Source organism: Peromyscus eremicus, chromosome X, assembly GCF_949786415.1.
Source record: "Peromyscus eremicus chromosome X, PerEre_H2_v1, whole genome shotgun sequence".
Lineage (NCBI taxonomy): Eukaryota > Metazoa > Chordata > Mammalia > Rodentia > Cricetidae > Peromyscus > Peromyscus eremicus.
The window spans coordinates 101,291,779-101,310,529 of record NC_081439.1 but is presented as its reverse complement, the minus strand read 5'-3'; the positions used below and the strand labels follow the sequence as shown (position 1 = coordinate 101,310,529).

At 36.5% G+C, this 18,751-nt stretch overlaps 1 protein-coding gene across 1 annotated transcript in view; it reads left to right on the top strand.

The window, feature by feature from the left end:
• Window positions 1-17,457, top strand: part of Cul4b (cullin 4B) — a 40,971-nt gene extending 23,514 nt beyond the window's left edge. Inside the window, exons 8-22 of the mRNA XM_059250277.1 lie at window positions 705-867; window positions 1,029-1,118; window positions 1,419-1,501; window positions 2,231-2,298; window positions 3,529-3,647; window positions 4,433-4,625; window positions 5,702-5,806; window positions 6,600-6,710; window positions 7,494-7,579; window positions 8,850-8,957; window positions 10,600-10,713; window positions 11,538-11,643; window positions 13,219-13,391; window positions 14,385-14,537; window positions 17,239-17,457. Coding sequence (XP_059106260.1) covers window positions 705-867; window positions 1,029-1,118; window positions 1,419-1,501; window positions 2,231-2,298; window positions 3,529-3,647; window positions 4,433-4,625; window positions 5,702-5,806; window positions 6,600-6,710; window positions 7,494-7,579; window positions 8,850-8,957; window positions 10,600-10,713; window positions 11,538-11,643; window positions 13,219-13,391; window positions 14,385-14,537; window positions 17,239-17,334 — 1,768 coding nt within the window. The 3' untranslated portion in view covers window positions 17,335-17,457. The remainder of the gene's footprint in view (window positions 1-704; window positions 868-1,028; window positions 1,119-1,418; window positions 1,502-2,230; window positions 2,299-3,528; window positions 3,648-4,432; window positions 4,626-5,701; window positions 5,807-6,599; window positions 6,711-7,493; window positions 7,580-8,849; window positions 8,958-10,599; window positions 10,714-11,537; window positions 11,644-13,218; window positions 13,392-14,384; window positions 14,538-17,238) is intronic.
• The last annotated feature ends 1,294 nt before the right edge of the window (window positions 17,458-18,751 follow it).

The window sequence follows — 18,751 nt, the reverse complement described above, 5'->3', positions numbered from 1 at the left end:
TGAAAATTTTTGTTATATATCATAGTCTTAATTATTATAATGAAAGAGAACAAGATGTACTCAGAATATTCTAAAAATTCACATTTGGGTTCTAGACTTTTTTCCCTAACTAATATAGCAGAAAGCTAACTTTGCCTCATAGTGTATGAAGAAATTTGTATGTTATGTATGAGGATTAAAGTTTACTGTAGAATTTCTGTGCCTGAATCTTGTTGGTGCTGATCATTAAGGTTTCGTTCTTTTTTCTTGTAACTATATACTGAAATGTCTGTTTGTTCTTGAAAATAAAATAATATGATAAATTGGTCCCTCACCAGATGCTTAGCATATACCTTCAGTAATGATTGAAATTCACTGATTTTGGAGTTCTGAAGCCAGTTAATAAATGACCAAGTAAACTACTCAGTGTCAGTATAGTGAAAATTATTTTATGTCTTTGAACTAAGAAAAGATGGCCACCAGAGGAAATAAGAGACTAAAACCAAGTTATGGAGGAAGCTAAGAATTCAGTTTCAGTTCTCATTAAAGAGAAAATGAGTTTCCTGTATGCTTTAATAATGTTATTCAAAATTAAATGTGGATTTTATCCTTTTATAATCACTGCTTCAAAGTCTGGGGCTCTAGTTAATATGTGATAAGTTAACTAAGCCTGTTCAGATGTGATATTGCCAGTTTAGATGATACTTATTTGTTTTTAATTTTAGGGACATGGGACTAGAGTTATTTAGGGCTCATATTATAAGTGATCAGAAAGTCCAGACGAAAACAATCGATGGTATCCTTCTCTTGATTGAGAGAGAGCGGAATGGCGAAGCAATTGATAGAAGTTTACTTCGAAGCCTTTTAAGTATGCTGTCTGATTTGCAAGTAAGTTTCACTTAACAAACACTCACTGTACTGCCTACAAATGTGAATACTGTTCCTAGTTTGATGTTTGAAATCCACAGTCAGAGTGCTGTTCATATAGAGTTCAGATGGAAGACATTCAATATTTAACAAATACTTTTGGTTTTTTTCTCTCCTCCTAGATTTACCAAGATTCTTTTGAACAACGATTTTTGGAGGAAACTAACCGACTTTATGCAGCTGAAGGTCAAAAGTTAATGCAAGAAAGAGAGGTATTTAAAAATCATGACTAATAAATCTACTATCTCTTACAATACACATTACCTTGTAGAACACGAACTTCCCTTTGTATTTATATTCCCAACATTGTAATGCTCTTCTCTCACTTAGGTGCTCCTTCCTTTTCTCTCTTCTTAAAGGCCAGAATTCTGGATCATAAACTCTACCTCTAATTTTACATATGATTCTACCCTGTCACATTTGATGGGGCTGCTCCCCGGATCTTTTGGACTTGACATTTTCTGAGTGATTTAAGGGGAGGAAAACAATAATATAAAAAACTATCTTTGTAGGTTCCTGAGTATCTTCATCATGTTAATAAACGCCTAGAAGAAGAAGCAGACAGACTTATTACTTACTTAGATCAGACCACCCAGTAAGTATTACATGCGCAGCCTAATAGTCTTAAAACTGTTGGTAAAGCACTTTAGGCATCTTAAACATGTTAGTAACAATATTCAAGTCTGATTTAGTCTTTAACAGTTGTTTTCATAATGTGAACTTCAAGTTATTATCTTCCCTAGCTAATTAGATTTAATCAAGGATTTGATTATTGGTTGGGTGTGTGTTTAGTATATAATTTTAAAATAGTATTAGAGACTGATCTTTAAAATTTTTTTGGTATTTTTGATGCAGAGTTTCACTAAAACCCAGGCTGCCCTGGAACTCACGATCCTCCAATGCCAGCCTCCCAAGTTCTAGGATTATAGGCATGCACCACCATGCCCAGCTTTTAAAATCTTTATATTGATTAAAACTCAGTAAGTGGGTGTTCAGAGGGAAGCTACTTCTGTACTTTTTAAATCTCACTAAGTAGTTCCTTTAAGCAGCATAGATAACTGTTTTACCTTCTTAGTAAAAAGCAGAGAAACGTGGAGAAAGCTAGGCAGAGCAAGACCTTGGAGATCATTACTTTGAGTAAATTCTGAAATACACACTAGTTTTTTTCCTTTGGGCATAATGTAGAATAAATCTTGAGCACTGTTAATTAACACATAGGATGGAAATGGCAAACAATGTAAAATGAAATATTTGGTTTGTTTTCTCTAGAAGCTTTAAATTTTCAGAAAGGTTGTATCAATAATTTTCTCTTCCCCCCTTTTAGGAAGTCACTAATTGCTTCTGTTGAGAAACAACTTCTAGGTGAACACTTAACAGCAATTCTTCAGAAAGGTAATTGGCAATTTGTAAATAAAAGATTACTAGGGCTGCAGAGATGGCTCAGTGGATAAGGGCACTTGTTGCTCTTGCAGAGGACCCAAGGGCAATTCCCAGCACCCACATGGTGACTCAAAACTATCCAAAATTCCAGTTTCAGGGGATCAAATACTCTCTGCTATCCTCCCTGGTCACCAGGCATTCCCATTGCACATACATGCAGGAAAAACACTCGAACACATAACAAATAAAATCAAAATGAAAAAAACTAGATAGGTCACCATCAAGACTGCTCAAAGTTCAGGTTTAAATGAATATTATCCCTAACATGTGCTGTCTTAGGTTTTTTGTGTGTGTGTTTTGTTTTTTTGTTTTTCAAGACAGGGTTTCTCTGTGTAGCCCTGGCTGTCCTGGAACTTAATTTGTAGACCAGGCTGGCCTCGAACTCACACAGGTTCACCTGCCTCTATTTCCCTAGTCTTAATCAGTGGTGGAAGAATGGTCTCAGAACTGTTTGTCATGTAAGATTAGTAGCGAAAACTGCTTATTGATAACTAAGCATCATAAAAGCATCAGAAGTAAAGGAGGATGTTTTGTGGATTGTTTAGTGTGTAGTTTTAAGTTTTTAGTGCTTTAAAATCATTTTATGAAAACAACTTGACCAAAAGTTTGTCAAAGAATATTGAGACCCATTCAAAAAAAGTTTAATGAAGAAAAGCTAAAACTTGATAAGCATGTAGTTCATTTCTGAAGACTGACAACTCTTTCCCCTGTTCATTGTCCTAAATTTTCTGTAGTTGCCAGTTTCTTGACTGAAAGTAGAACTAAGAAGAGAGTTATGCTGACTAATACCAGTCAAGAAATTGGGCTGGGTGGAGTGGGTCAGCCATAGAACATTTTAGTGTATGTGAGTTGCCCTGGGTTCATCCTCAGTACTACAGACCCAAAATAGAAACAATGGGAATTCGGACATGTAAGAAAACAGTAAAGGAAGGTATTCCTTTGTGTGTGTGTGTGTGTGTGTGTGTGTGTGTGTGTGTGTGTGTGTGTGTTTTCTTAGCATGTAGAGCCAAGAATTTCTAAAACCTTAGTGTTCTTACAGGATACATTCACATAAATTTTAGTTATAGTTTAGACCAGTGTATCACAATAGTAATTTCAACTTACATTTGTTTTATTAAAATGCATGGCAATTTTATTCACTTTTTGATTCTCCTGTTTTAATGCCAAAATATTTTAAACCAGGTTTAAATAACCTCCTTGATGAAAACAGAATTGAAGATTTGTCTCTCCTGTATCAGCTCTTCAGTAGAGTTCGAGGTGGAGTTCAGGTTCTCTTACAACAGTGGATTGAGTATATCAAGGTATTAACAGTTTACCTGTTGATTTTACTCCTGAATGTTTTGTAATCTACATGTTAAGAACATCAGCATTTCTTTTTTTTTTTTTAAAGATTTATTTATTTATTATGTATACAGCATATGTGACTGCAGGCCAGAAGAGGGTGCCAGATCTCACTACAGGTGGTTGTGAGCCACCATGTGGATGCTGGGAATTGAACTCAGGACCTCTGGAAGAGCAGTCAGTGCTCTTAACCTCTGAGCCATCTCTCCAGCCCCCAACATCAGCATTTCTTGTTAGATGCATTTTTTAAGGAAGGAATTTTAAAAAATAAAAAATTTGAAATATCAGCCTGAGATGTAGCTGTGTGGCATATCAGTCATAAAACTTGAGTGATGTTTGAAGGGATTTCTAGCTCTAAGACTTCAGTGAACATGGGAAATTAAAGGATTGTTAGCATTCTGGTGCCATTTAGTTAAGATAAAATCTAGAGTCTATTCTTCCAAGTTTGAAGTACAATTGCTTTTTTCCCTCCCTCCTTTCCTCACCACATTCCTGTTTTTAAAAGTACAGACCCTACTTCCTTAACAATAAGAAAAAGTTTCTAGTGTCTTCTAATAACACCCCATTAGGATATTGTGTACCCAATGGTCATTCATTTTTGTGTTTAGGAGGGAATATTATCTGGTTTTTTTTTTCCACTTTTGCTTCAGAAGCACCTATATTTTTTTTTATGATTGTTAAATACTTGTGCCAACTTTAGAATATGATTTGATGATTATTTTCATTATAACGTTTTCATTTTCAGGCTTTTGGAAGTACTATTGTTATTAATCCTGAAAAAGATAAAACCATGGTTCAAGAATTGTTGGACTTTAAAGATAAAGTTGACCATATAATTGATACCTGCTTTATGAAAAATGAAAAATTTATCAATGCTATGAAAGAAGCATTTGAAACATTCATTAATAAAAGACCAAATAAACCAGCTGAGCTGATAGGTATGTTTCATATTCTTTTTTGGTTTTATAATGTTCATTTATTGATAAACTCTGAGGTAAAACCCTATTATACCTCTGTCTTGTTTGTTTGATGTTGCTTAGCTAGTAATACCAAGTCTGAAAGTGTCTCTAAGGACGTAGTAGATGTAAGCTGTAAATTCCTTCAAGCTAAACAACTTCACAAAGCCTTCATGTTAAACATGATATAAATTCTTTGTGAGCTAGGATATTGGCCCTCATTTACTTTTAGTGAGCAAGCTTGATTTTGTGCTTTCTAAGCCTGTAGTGATTTAGAACTGGTGCAGAGTACTATTTTCTAAAGGTCTCCAGTTACAGCTACAGGAAAAGGACAGCATGAAATTTCCAATGACAACGAATAGAAAGTCCAGGATGAAAATAAATCTAATAATATAGGCTCACTGAATATACAGGGGCGTTGCACTGCTTCTCACGGTTCCTTCCACATGCACTAGTACTGTAGGAAACTAGGTCCTCTGCCAAAAGGATGAAGGCGGGTTTGGTTGAAGTCTAATTTTGTTTCATTGAAACATTTTATAGTTTCTGGTCTATTCAAATAGAAAAGTAATGTTTAAGAGTGCTCTATGTAAATTAGAAACTTGAGAGGATACCCATGTTTCTAATGACTTTGTTTAACCCTACACAGAGCTACTTGGAACCTCTACCATGAGCTTATCTGTACCTCGTTTTATATTTTTCTTTATTTCTTTTTTTTTAAACTCTGAAATACTAGGGTTTGAACCCACAGCCCTGTACATGCTAGGCAAGTACTCTACCACAGAGCTACATTATGTAGCCCTTCGATACCCCATTTTGATATCATTGTACCAGCAAGTATACTCTGGAGTCAGACTTAATACTTTTAGGTTGTGGTATTTATTAGCCCCGTGACATTGACAAGTTAACGTGATCTTCCTTGTATTGAAGACTTATAAAATACATGTATATATAGCAGAAATACCAAAGAATATTTTATAGTCTTGTTTGTGTGTGTGTAGTTGTTAGTACCTTTTAGACACCCAGGGTCACTAAACAACAATGCTTTTTCTCTATTTTAGCGAAGTATGTGGATTCAAAACTTCGTGCAGGCAACAAAGAAGCTACAGATGAAGAGCTTGAGAAAATGTTGGATAAAATAATGATTATATTTAGATTTATCTATGGTAAGTGTTGATTACTGCTTTCATGTTTTTCTTTTAAGACCAAGCACTCTGAGCTAGGCATAGTGGTAGAGATACCTGAAGTCTAGAATTCAGGAGACCGAGGCAGCATTACTGTATAGATTACATAGTGAGTATCTCGGGCCAACTAAGTCAACATAGCAAGGACTTGTGTCAAGACAAATAAAGCACTCCTAGAGGAATTTGAGACGTTTATATAATGACCTGGAGAGACTGTTAGAGAACTAGAGGTTACATTTTAGTCATTGTATATTTTTAATTCCTTAAGAATAGTTGCATAAGCTGGATGGTGGTAGTGCCCGTCTTTATTCCCAGCTCTCAGGAGGCAGAGCAGGTGGATCTCTGTGAGTTCAAGGACAGCCTGATCTACAGAGCAAAATCCAGGACACCAAAGGCTGTTAAACAGAGAAATCCTGTCTCAAAAAACCGAAGGGGGGAAAAATAGTTGAGGAATGTAACTAAATTGCCTTGTGCTTTGACCTTTCCACTATTAAGAACCTGGGATTTTGCTGCTTGTTTTAATCTCTTGGGTTTTGGTGCTAACAGAACCAGTGTACTAAATTTTTTTCTGAAGAAAAGTTAATAATACAGTCTTAATTTTTTGAACTTTTGAAATGTCTGGCACAGACATAGACCTCCAGTGTCTTGAGTTTAATAAACTTGGATAAAATGTATAAAGTAAAATAACTTGAGGTGCTATGATTAAGCTTTTTGAAGCCATTTTGTTACAACTTTACTTGGCATATCATGAGTGTTATATTTTTATTTAATATAGGCAAAGATGTTTTTGAGGCCTTCTATAAGAAAGATTTAGCCAAACGCCTATTAGTTGGCAAGAGTGCATCTGTAGATGCTGAAAAATCCATGCTGTCCAAACTGAAACATGGTATGTTTGCCGTTCTCTTTTCTCTTTTATTATTTCAATTTTGCCTTTCTTTAGTATTTGAGAGAAATGTTGGGTTAATTGTACTATTTTCATTGATTGCTTTTTTGTCAATCATTTCATATACACATAAACTGAGGGGATAGGGAGGATGGGCTCAGCTCTTGCTGCACAAGCATGAGGACCAGAGTTTAAATCCCCAGCACTCATGTGAAAAGGCCATGTGTATGTATAACCCCAATGACTAGAGGTTGGGTGAGAGGAGGATCTTTGGGGCTTCCTGGATGCCAGCCTAGCTAGGTTCAGTAAGAGATCCTGTTTCAAAAAGAATAAGGTAGAGTGTGGTAGAGCAGTATAGCCAATGTCCTCTGGCTTCTATATGCATGAATGGGTGCCCACACCTGTACACGCATTCCCTGACCCTCTAACACACACACACACACACACACACACACACACACACACAAATTAAGTGAGCTTATGAAGGTCCTAGCCTCTTGTTGATGTCCACAATTGTTGGCTTTTTTTAAAGATAAAGAATTATTCTTCTGTTTATTTGTATAAAAAGTTCCCAAATATACTTGAAAGTAGATAAGGTTGCTATAGGATTAAAGAGTTTGCCTCTGAATTAGTAGGGCACATACTGGGAAATAAAAATTTATTTTCATTCTTACCAGTTGTTACAGATCATATTTTATGCCCAAGTAAGATTTGCATTTTATTTTCTGATTTTTAAATACTTTGTACTATCTTGAAATATTATAAATATACAAACATCTTCAATAGAATGTGGAGCTGCATTCACCAGCAAGCTTGAAGGGATGTTTAAAGACATGGAGCTTTCCAAAGACATCATGATTCACTTCAAACAGGTAAAAGTGAGTTAAACTCTTACTTAATTCCTTGAACTTAAGGATATTTAAGTTATGCCTTTGCGGTGGTCCATATTGAAGAGGATAAATAGAAACATATATTTGTTACAAATAACTTCATAGCAACTTAAAGGGTACAGTAGAAGAAAAATGTCATCAATGAGATGTAAATACATTTGACCTACTTGAGGATTTAGTCTTAATAAACACCTAGAATAAGACAGAAATATAAGTAAAATGTATTAGACTAAAGTTAGTGTAAGAAGAATTATAGTTAGACAGTATGATCAGAGCTTTTTTTGACATCTAATCAAGGTTGGAGGATTTGCATGTTCAGAGCTTGTAATGGGAGAGAGGTGAGGTGATAAAAGGTGGAGAGTGGTATATAATATCTGTGGGGACATTTGAGATGAGAAGCTGGAGCTGTAGTTTTGAAGACATGGATAGCAGGTTGTTTTAAAATATTTTTTGTTCGCTTTAAAATATTTTAAGAACATAACCAGATGTAGTTTTTATAACTGCAATCTCAGCTACTTTGGATGCTGAAATAATGATATATGGGCAATAGAGTGAGACCCTGTCTCAGACAGCAGTAGTAGTAAGAACTAGACAATAGTGATGGCAAACTAGACAATAGTCATGGCAAATTAGATTTTACACTCTGAGAGTTTCAGTAATGACTTTTTGACCACTGTATTGAAGGTGGTAAATGGAACTGAAGGACTTGATCGAGAAAGTTCAGAGTCAGTAGGATCATGGATCTTACAGTAGCTGCAGAGTAGGAATTGCCTGCCTTTCCCTTTCCCCTTCTTCCTTTCCCACTTCAGGTCACCACCTTCAAACAGGGAATGGAGCAGTTGAAAAACCAGAGACTTGGGCTGGCTGGTGGGATGAGGAATGGGAATTGCTGCAAGGTGTTCCAATCCATGTAGGGGTCTCCAAAGGTGGGGACTACAGGTAGCATTGGGGGAAAAGAATGGAGAAGAGATGCTATAACAGCCCCAGCTTTTGTTAGAAGTTGAGTTAATAATGCCTAGGATGTTTTAATGGCATTTTTGTATGCCACTGTATCAAAATAGCCACTTGTGTATTTGTCTACTGCATTTTGTGTAACCTTCATTTCAAGTCTCAATAGTTAGTTGCCTTTATTTTCAGGATGGTTAGTATTCACATATATTTTTAGAATAAGGAAATTCGTAAATGAGTCAATTAATTATGGCATGATATATATACTTTTGTAATCTCAGTGTATATGTTGATCTTTTTATAGTATATGCAGAACCAGAATGTACCTGGCAATATTGAATTAACTGTGAATATCCTGACAATGGGTTACTGGCCAACATATGTGCCTATGGAAGTCCATTTGCCGCCAGAGGTAAGATTAACTGTTTCAGACCTAAGCTATAGGCATAGAAATCACACTTTTTTTCTGCTTTTCATTTGAAAATATATGCCTTTTAAAGGCTTATGTCAGCAAACATACCAACAAAATGAGTGTTAATATTTTATTCTTTTACTTCAACTTTCAAGTCCACTTGAACATATTAATGAAAGTAGGTCTCTAAATTTAGTGCTATTTTCCCCAATTATTCTTCTATTTCTTAACTTAGGACCTCCTAGTAATAATCTTAGCTGTCAAAAAAATGTTGTGCATATTTCACCTGAAGGCAGGACTGGTGAATATGATGTATACATGAGTATCCCTTAATGCGCTGGAAACTATTCCACTCAGGACCAAAACCTAGAAGGTTGAATAAAGAAAGATACTGAGAGTATCTATGGAAAGTGTCCTAAGGAAAGAATATGGTGAAGTTGAAGAGAAAGGGTGGAGCTCAAACTTTAGAAAGGCTCACATTTAGCAGATGGTAAAAAGAGGAACCTATTAAACAAACTTGGGCAGAAGCAGCAGTAAGAGAAAGGAGTCAGTAGAATATAGAAGCCCAAGTCACCAGAGGTGAAGGAATGATTAAATAGTGCAGAAGAGCTAAAAGAGTGTAAAGATCACCAAGCGCTGTTACATTGGGGAGATTTTGACCTTATATTAAAGAGATTGATACCTACTGGATAATCATGAAAGCTATCAGAAGTTACTTTAGATGGGGTTAAGAATGGTGAGAGGGGGCTGGAGAGATGGCTAAGCAGTTAAGAGTACTGGCAGTTCTTCCCAAGTCCCTGAGTTCAATTCCCAGCAACCACATGGTGGCTCACAACCATCTATAATGGAATCTGAAGCTCTCTCTATCATGCAGACAGAGTATTCATACCTACAAAAATACATGAATAAATAATTTTTTTGCCAAAAGAACCAGATTTTATTGATCTTTACTGAGTTAAAATGTGGCAACCCAAAATTGCCAGCATTAGAATTAAAAATCACCCACATCCAGGGGATCTGATGCCTTCATCTGGATTCATGCTCGTGCTGCAGACACATAAAAGTTTAAATTTTAGCAAGTCTATAAAGCTGAAATTGACCACTTAGTTCTCCAAGCCTGGAGTTCCCACTGTACCTAGAGTTTGCATCTAATGTATTGATAGTAAGTGAACACTTTAGAAGGAGAGTTCAAACCTTAATTAAGGGACAGACAGGGGCCTGTGAATGGTGCTCACAGGGGAAACTCAATCCAGAATAGTGCTGCACATTTGGGTTTCACCAGATGAGTAATTCCTTGTCACACAGCAACACACAACGAGAATGCAAACCTTAAGGGACAGACAGGGGCCTGTGAATGGCGCTCACAGGGGAAAAATTTTTTAAAATATGAGTGGTGAGAGGGAGATCATTGAGGTTGCCTAGGGGTGAAGGCACCTAACACCCAGAGCTTGAACTCTGAAGTTCAATCCCCAGGACCCACAAAGCGGGAGGAGGGAACTAACTCCTGAAAGTTGTCCTCTGACCTTCCTGAGCATCTTATGGCATGTACACTCCACCTCATGATCCAATAAATGAGTAAAAAAATCTCTGAAGGTGCTATTGCATATGCAGCTTAAAGAAACACTTATTTTATTTGCTTTAGATGGTAAAGCTTCAGGAAATTTTCAAGACATTTTACTTAGGCAAACACAGTGGCAGGAAACTCCAGTGGCAGTCAACTTTGGGACACTGCGTGCTTAAAGCTGAATTTAAAGAGGTAAGTGGATATTCCCAAAACTTAATTTCTGCCTTCATCTTTTATGGAAGTCAAGTCGCTTATTTTGAAGGTTCAAGCTGCTGTTTTCTAAGTGTGGCCTTGACACCACATGGCAACAGTGGTAGCTTGTTACAGCTTTGTGTTTTTTAAGATGGTCACCTTTTCAACAATTGAGTTGGCCTTCTCTAAAATTGAAAACAATAGTCTTTCTCTACTTGTGGATGCAGAGTTCACACTGTCTTGTCAGAAATCATGTTACTGGAAGCTAGAGAACAGAGTGAGAGATAGGGCAATTTTTTTAAAAATTCCTACAGCTCTTCATTACTGATTTTAACAAAGTCAAAATACATTTGAAAGTGAGGCATAGTGGTACAGGGTTGTAATCCTTGGAAGATAGAGGAGAGGCAGGAAGATTGAGAGTTCAAGGACATACTTGGCTAAATAGCAAGTAAGTCTAGTCTGGACTACATGAAACCCTGTCTGAAAAAATGCACTCCGAGTAGTAATTTCTTGCTGCTTATGATAAATATTTATATTGATACACAGGGACTGAGTTATTTCCATTACTTTATTCTGTTTTAATAAGGATTATTTTTAAAAAGCTATTAATAGGCTAACTAATCCTTCACCTCATTTTTTGTGGAATCATATCTAAACCTCAACCTCAAACTGCACATTTTATTGCCACCTGAAGCAGAGTTTTGGAAAATGTTAATCTGTGCTTCTTAAATCACTAATTAAAAATGCTTTTCCTAGAAGAGATTTTTTTAATTAATATTTCATTTTTTTTAAACTAGGCTAACCTCTGCTTTTTCTCTTAACAGGGCAAAAAAGAACTTCAGGTCTCTCTTTTTCAAACCCTGGTGCTGCTAATGTTTAATGAAGGGGAGGAATTCAGTTTAGAAGAGATTAAGCAAGCTACTGGGATAGGTTTGTATTGCATCTGTCAATATCAAGCAATTGTAGTTCTCTACTCTGTGCAGTCACTGTGTTCAGAGCTCTGGGAGATACAAGGAAGTAATCCTTTCCTTTGTACTCTTTTTTTTTTAAGATTCATTCATTTATTTATGTTTATGTTATGAGCCTGCATGAGTATATGTATAAAATATATGTGCAGGAACCTGTTGATGCCAGAAGGGGGCATTGTATCCCCTGGAACTTGAGTTGTGTATCACCATGTAGGTGCTGGAAACTGGTATCTATCTGGTCCTCTGAAAGACCAGAAAGTACTCTTCAATGGTGAGATGTCTCTCCAGCCCCTTCCTCTGTATTCTTAGCAATTTCAAAACCAGTAAGTACCAGTATATAGTTCTAACAAGAAGTATGTTAAGCAAGAGATCATTGTGGAAGGAGTGGGACTTGAGTTGGGCCTTCAAATTTTGGTTGGAGAGAAGGCATATGAAATAAAGGAAATGGTGTGAGAAAGGCTTGGGTGGTGTGGGTAGGAAGCATGAAAAGTTTGTAGCTTAGAATGGTAAGCTATAAAATCCAATAGGTAAGATATATAGATAGACTGATGAATACAGCTGAAGCCTCTGCTATAGTGACTCAAAACATATGACTTAAAGGAAATAACCTATTTGAACAACTTACCTGGCATTGATAGGGCCAGCCACCTGGAACAGCAAAACATTCTAGTCTAGAAACTATAGAGATAATTCTGACATAAAGTCCGAATGGGCTTCTGGTAAAATGATTCCAACAGCAATGGAATGACTACAGCCATAGTGGAATGAAAGAGAAGGAAAACTTAAAAGATAATTCTAGGGTTTTCATTGGATTAGGTTAGTAGTATTATCATCATTAGCAATGAAGCAGAGGGTTAATGGAGAATAAAACATACTGGAATGATAATAAAACAGCCAAGTGGTGGTGTGGGATAATGCTCTTGTATGCTGTAAAGATTTGTCACTCCTACTGGTTTAATAAAAATGATGATTGGCCAGTAGCCAGGCAGGAGGTGTAAGTGGGGTGACCAGACTAGGAGAAGGCTGGGAAGAGGAAAGGAGAGACGGGGTCTCCAGCCAGATGCAGAGGAAGTAAGATAAGAATGCTGAACTGAGAAAAGATACCAAACCACATATCTAAACATAGGCAAGAATTATGGGTTAATTTCAAGCATAAGAGCTAGTTAGTTATAAGCCTGAGCAATAGTCCAAATGGTTTATAATTAGTATAAGCCTTTGTGTGTTTATTTGAGACTGAACAGCTGCAGGACCGGGTGGGACAGAAACTTCCATCTACAATGTGGAGTGTCCTTTTAGTGATTGACTTGAGAGAAGTGAAATGTTGCATCAGAAGTTTTAGTAGTTGTCTGCATGGGGTGACAATGCTTTTAGAAGACAACTAGAAGAAAAAAAAACTGTTATTGGATAGCACCAAAAGCAGGTGCTGATGACCTTGGGAAAAAAGACACAGTTTAATAGAGAATGTGTAGAAATCAAATTGATGTTGAATGTAGTGTTCTGCATGCTACTAACAAATGACTAACCATTACTTCTTCAGAGGATGGAGAATTAAGGAGGACACTGCAGTCACTAGCCTGTGGCAAAGCTAGAGTTCTGGCTAAAAATCCAAAGGGCAAAGATATCGAAGATGGTGACAAATTCATTTGTAATGACGACTTCAAACACAAACTATTCAGGATAAAGATCAATCAAATCCAAATGAAAGAAACGGTAAACCTTTTGCTCTCTTGTCCTACTGTATTAGGTTTATGTGTGTTTATAGTAGAAATTTACAGATTAAAAAATTGTAGCTGGGTAGTTGTGGCACACGCCTTTAATCGCAGCACTCGGGAGGCAGAGCCAGGAGGATCTCTGTGAGTTCAAGGCCAGCCTGGTCTATAAAGCAAGTTCCAGGACAGGCACCAAAGATACATAGAGAAACCCTGTCTTGAAAAAAAACTATAAACTATTTGTGATGTATTATTTATTATAGTCAGTCTAGAGATGATTTAAAGTTGTTTGGTTGTGTTTTGATTTGTTTGTGAAAGGCACCTGATGCCCAAGGTTGTCCTCTTACATCCACACTCACTTAATGTACATACCCCCACACATATTTTAAAAATCAACACAGTGCTAAATAGCTACATAATATTCTTGTATGTGGCCATTTAAAAAAATCTGTACCTAAATCATAATCTCTAATCTTTTCCTTAAGATGAGTTCCTGGAAGTAAATTTGGATCAATGAGTGTGAACGTTTTAAATTTTAGGGAAGGCCAGAGGACAATCTCGAGTGTCATTCCTTTGGAGCTATCCAACTTGTTTCTTGCCGTGGTCTCATACTTGCCTGGAACTCACTAATTAGGCTTGGCCGGCTAGGTTTTGAGTTTCTGGAATCTGTTTATCTGTTTTTACATGAGTTCATGAAAATTAAATTAAAAAACCAGGTCCTCATACTTGCAGGGCAGACACTTGACCAACTGAGTCTATCTCCTGTGTCCTCAAAGGTGGTATTTTTCTGTCAACCTCTATAGGCATTGCTTTATTGGTACAGGGCAGTATGATTAGAATAGAAAGGAGCTATATTTGTCAAGTTTCTTCTTCTTGTGTCTGTATTTATAAGGTCCCATTTAGATGAGTCAGTGCCTTTAGAACAGTAACACTGTTATGTCCATAATGTACAGTTTGTCTTAGTAATTGACTTGGTTTGAAAACTTTTTTTTAGGTTGAAGAACAAGCAAGCACTACAGAAAGAGTATTTCAAGATAGACAATACCAAATTGATGCTGCGATTGTCCGAATTATGAAGATGAGAAAAACACTTAGCCACAATCTTCTTGTTTCAGAGGTCTACAATCAGCTAAAATTTCCAGTAAAAGTAGGTGTTTCTGTGTCTCCATACTGGGACTTGTTATAAATGAAAGAGAATACATTAGATTTTAGACACTAATCTTGCAAATATAGATTAAAGGTATAAAGCCATTTGGAACAACAAGATTTATTTCCTATAGTCATGCATGTGATTCACAAAAGAATATTGTTGGTATATGTATACAACTGTGATAAATTGGGGAAACAATTTACAAAAGCTCCTCCCTGTACTTGAAAGTTTACTGAGTAAATATGGCTTTGAAATTTTTGAATTCACTCTATCTTTTGAGTCTTACTTTTCTGTAGATACCTTGACAATTGACATATTTGGTTATTAAATTGACTTATATCTTGTTTAGTTACATTATAGAAATGTCTTCTCAGATCTGTTACAGAGGCTGCTGGGTGGATCTTAGTGCTAAAGGACTTTTAGTGTCTTTTGAAAATGTCTTAATATGTTCTAGTAAACTGAACTTGGTAAATACATTGGCTTATTCCAATACAAATGTCCAGTAATAAAAGTGTTTAGACAAGAAGGTAGTGTACTGGACTATTTTCCAAATTTTAACATGATTTCTAAACTTTTGTAATCAGAAACATTTGGTAGAGGTTGCATAGACTCCGGCTGTTAGGATTCCTAGCAGCTTTGGACTTTAATAAGTCATTTAATCTTGCTGAGCTTGTTTGGAATTGATAATCATACTTAGCTCGTACTATTTTTTTGAGGCTTAAATGAGATGGGAAGTATAAAACACTTAGTAATAAGTTTGGTATGTAAGTATGTAGTAGCTATTACTTTTAATAAGGTAGGTTGCTTCTTCAAACCTCAAACTGCCTCCTCATTACCACACTTGCACACATGCTTAACTAATCATTTCACCTCCAGCAAGAGTGCTTACTAATGCTAGAATGGAGGAGATCACTCACTATACTTTGATCATTACTAAGCCAAAGCCATTTGTTATTTAAACCTTGGAGTTATTAAATGGAATTTTACTTCCCTATTTTTCTTCTTTGTTTTATCTTTTGTTTTTGCGTTAGAGTCTTACTGTGTTCCAAGGCTGACTTTGAAATCAGCCCTTCATAGCCATCGAATCCATATCTGTGACTTCAACAAACCAAAGGTTGAAAACATCCTTTGAGAATGCATTAGCTAGGCCAGGCAGTGGTGAGGCATGCCCTTAATCCCAGCCCTTGGGAGGCAGAAGCAGGTCGATCTCTGTGAGTTCGAGGCCAGCTGGTTCCAGGACAGCCAGGGCTGTTATACAGAGAAACCCTGTCTTGACAAACCAAAACCAAACCAAACAAACAAAAAATGCATTACCTGGCTGGGTGTAGTGGTGAATGCCTTTAATCCTGGCACTGGGGAGGCAAAGGCAGGCGGATCTCTTGAGTTCGAGGCCAGCCTGGTCTATATAGTAAGTTCTAGGACACCAAGGACTACAAAGAGAGACCCTGTCTCAACAAACAAACAAAACCAGCTAATTCATTTGTTTGGCTTTTGGTTTTGTTTGTATTTGAACTATGAATAACAGCGTAAGAATTTTGAGTATTGTAAGTGATGTGGAAATATTTGATTTTTTTATATCAGGGTCTGACTGTGTAGCTCAGGCTGGCCTCAAAAGTCATCCTCTTACCTCAAATTCTCCATTGCTGGGATTGTAAGCATGTATCAATATACCTGGCCAAGATCATTTTAAACTGTACTAGAAGATAGCAGGAATTTATATGCAAATAATGAACATTGGCAGATTTTGGTATGTCAGGGTTCTAGAACCAGTTACCTGTTCATACCAAAGAATGCTTTTATTACTTTTATGGGCCATATACACAATATAGTAGCTTTTTTATCATTCAAGAGATAAATATAATTAATTATCCATGCAAGGCTATAATGTTTTAAAAGATTTTATTTTTAATTATGTATCTCTATGTGGGTGTTTACTTGTGTACAGATGTGTCAGCTCCACATGGAGCTTGAGTTACGGGCAGTTGCAAACCACCTGATGTGGGTGCTAGAGAAACCCAGTCTCAAAAACCAAAAGGAAGGAAGGGAGGGAGGGAGAGAGGAAGGGAGGAAGGGAAGGAGAGGAGAAGTGACTTCACTTATAGAGGACCTGGGTTTGATTCCTAGTATCCGTGATGGCTAATGCATCTTTAACTCCAGTTCCAGGGGATCTGACACCCTCTTCTGGCTTCCATGGATACTGTTAACATGTGGTACACAGACAAACATGAAAGCCAAACACCCATATACATAAAAAATAAATCTGAAAAAATGTAGTAAAAATAAATTAGTAGGAAATGTTATATAATGATATGATAGGAGTATGGTAGTATAATATATATGTAGTGTGTAAACAAACATCTTGATGGGGGATCAAGACAGGATCTGGCTGACAAGGTCCAAGCTACCCTCAAACTTGTGGTCCTCCTACCTCATCCTCCTGAACTAGGGTAGTAGTCAGGTGCCACCACACCTGCTTTTGTTCACGCTCCCCCCTCTTTTTTTTTTTTTTGAACACAGTGTTTCACTGTGTAGCTCTGACTGTCCTGAAACTTGCTATGTATAGACCAGGCTGGCCTCAAACTCACAGAGATCTGCCTGACTCCTAGGGCCTTTTCTTCTCTTTTTTGATGAGTTGTTGGTAGATGGGCTTGTGTTGATGATTATGAGCTTTGCATTGAAAATATGTTTTCTTTTACAGCCTGCAGATCTAAAGAAGAGAATAGAATCCCTAATTGACCGGGACTACATGGAAAGAGATAAAGAAAACCCAAATCAGTACAACTATATTGCATAGAATGTTGGCCTTGGAACATTTGTTGTCATATGATGTAGCCAATGGATAAACTAACTTGTTGAATCTCATATTATTTGACTTCTTTTATACTTCCAATGACCAAATGAAGCAGTGTAATGGAAATAGTTGCGTGGACTTTTCTCAGTGGTTAACATGCCCATTTTAAAGAGTAATACTTAACCTTTAAGAAGAATGTTGTTGAACTCTTTGCATGTTATTTAGTATGATATGCAGAAAACTCTTTAAGAAAGTACTCGGTCTTCATGATTCCTTTTGGAACTGGGGAAGAGACCCCTGTGGCCATTAAAGAGGGGAGGGGGATTCTTATACATCACCAATGAAGCAAAAGGTTTATTTGCTTAAAAGTCACTTAAAGATACTTAAACTGCATGCAAACTTTATTTACTGTACAGAGTTCTGGATGTATTTATCATATAGAAAAACCACCCTGGACTTGGTTGTTCACCCATTTTATGGTTTCCCTTGAAAAGAAAAATAGGTTGTTATTGCTGTTGGCATTCTGTTACACTGAAGGGATTGGTTAAGAAACCTTATTTGGAAACAAGTTTTTCAAGTAGGGTGACAACTTCCATAATACCTTATATATTCACATCCTAAAGTTTTCCATTTATGAGTATGGGATGTGTACATAAGACTTTGCCCCAAATTTACTGTGCTGATTAACAGGTACTTATTAAAATAGATAAAATAGAAAAATTGCTGATCATCTCATACTAGAAGAACATAGTAAGAGGGGGAAATCCAGTTCTTTTTATTAAAAATGAATACAGTATGAAAATCACAGGAGACCAAAATCAACCTGTTTTATAAATTTCAGGAGCAAAAATCACCAGCTACATTTCATCATACTTCAGTCTTTAAATGTTGTTTGCATCGTTTTGTCTTTAACTTGGGCCAATTGTCAACTGTTAGAGGCTTCCTAGGATTTGCATTCCAGTGTTTTCTACTGAAGTGGTTTTTTTATTTTTTATTTTGGAAGCATCTCTTCTCTTTGTTGGTAAACAAAGCTTTTACTTTCATCCACCTCCTGACTTGGAGAAACTCTACATATGGTTCTTCCTTATCTCACTTACACACTCCTTATTTGAAAATGTCAAGTTCTGTATTCTTTTTTTTAAATTGCTTGAATTTAAGAGTTCTCATAGCCACTGGACACCTGCTTTTCAGGGAAATGTCCCCAAATTGTTCACACACACACAGAATAACAAAAGTATTGTTCTTCAAATTCAAAATGTGAGTAAAAGACATCTCTTCATCACCAGAGGTTTTGCTTTGCTTCCTGGTTTCTTTTTTCTATGAAAGGAATTGATTATGGGAGAGCAGACAGTTTTAGTGTTTGCTTTTGAATTAGAACTTCTTCAGTGCTTTATCCAGCAGCATATTTCCTTGTCTTTCT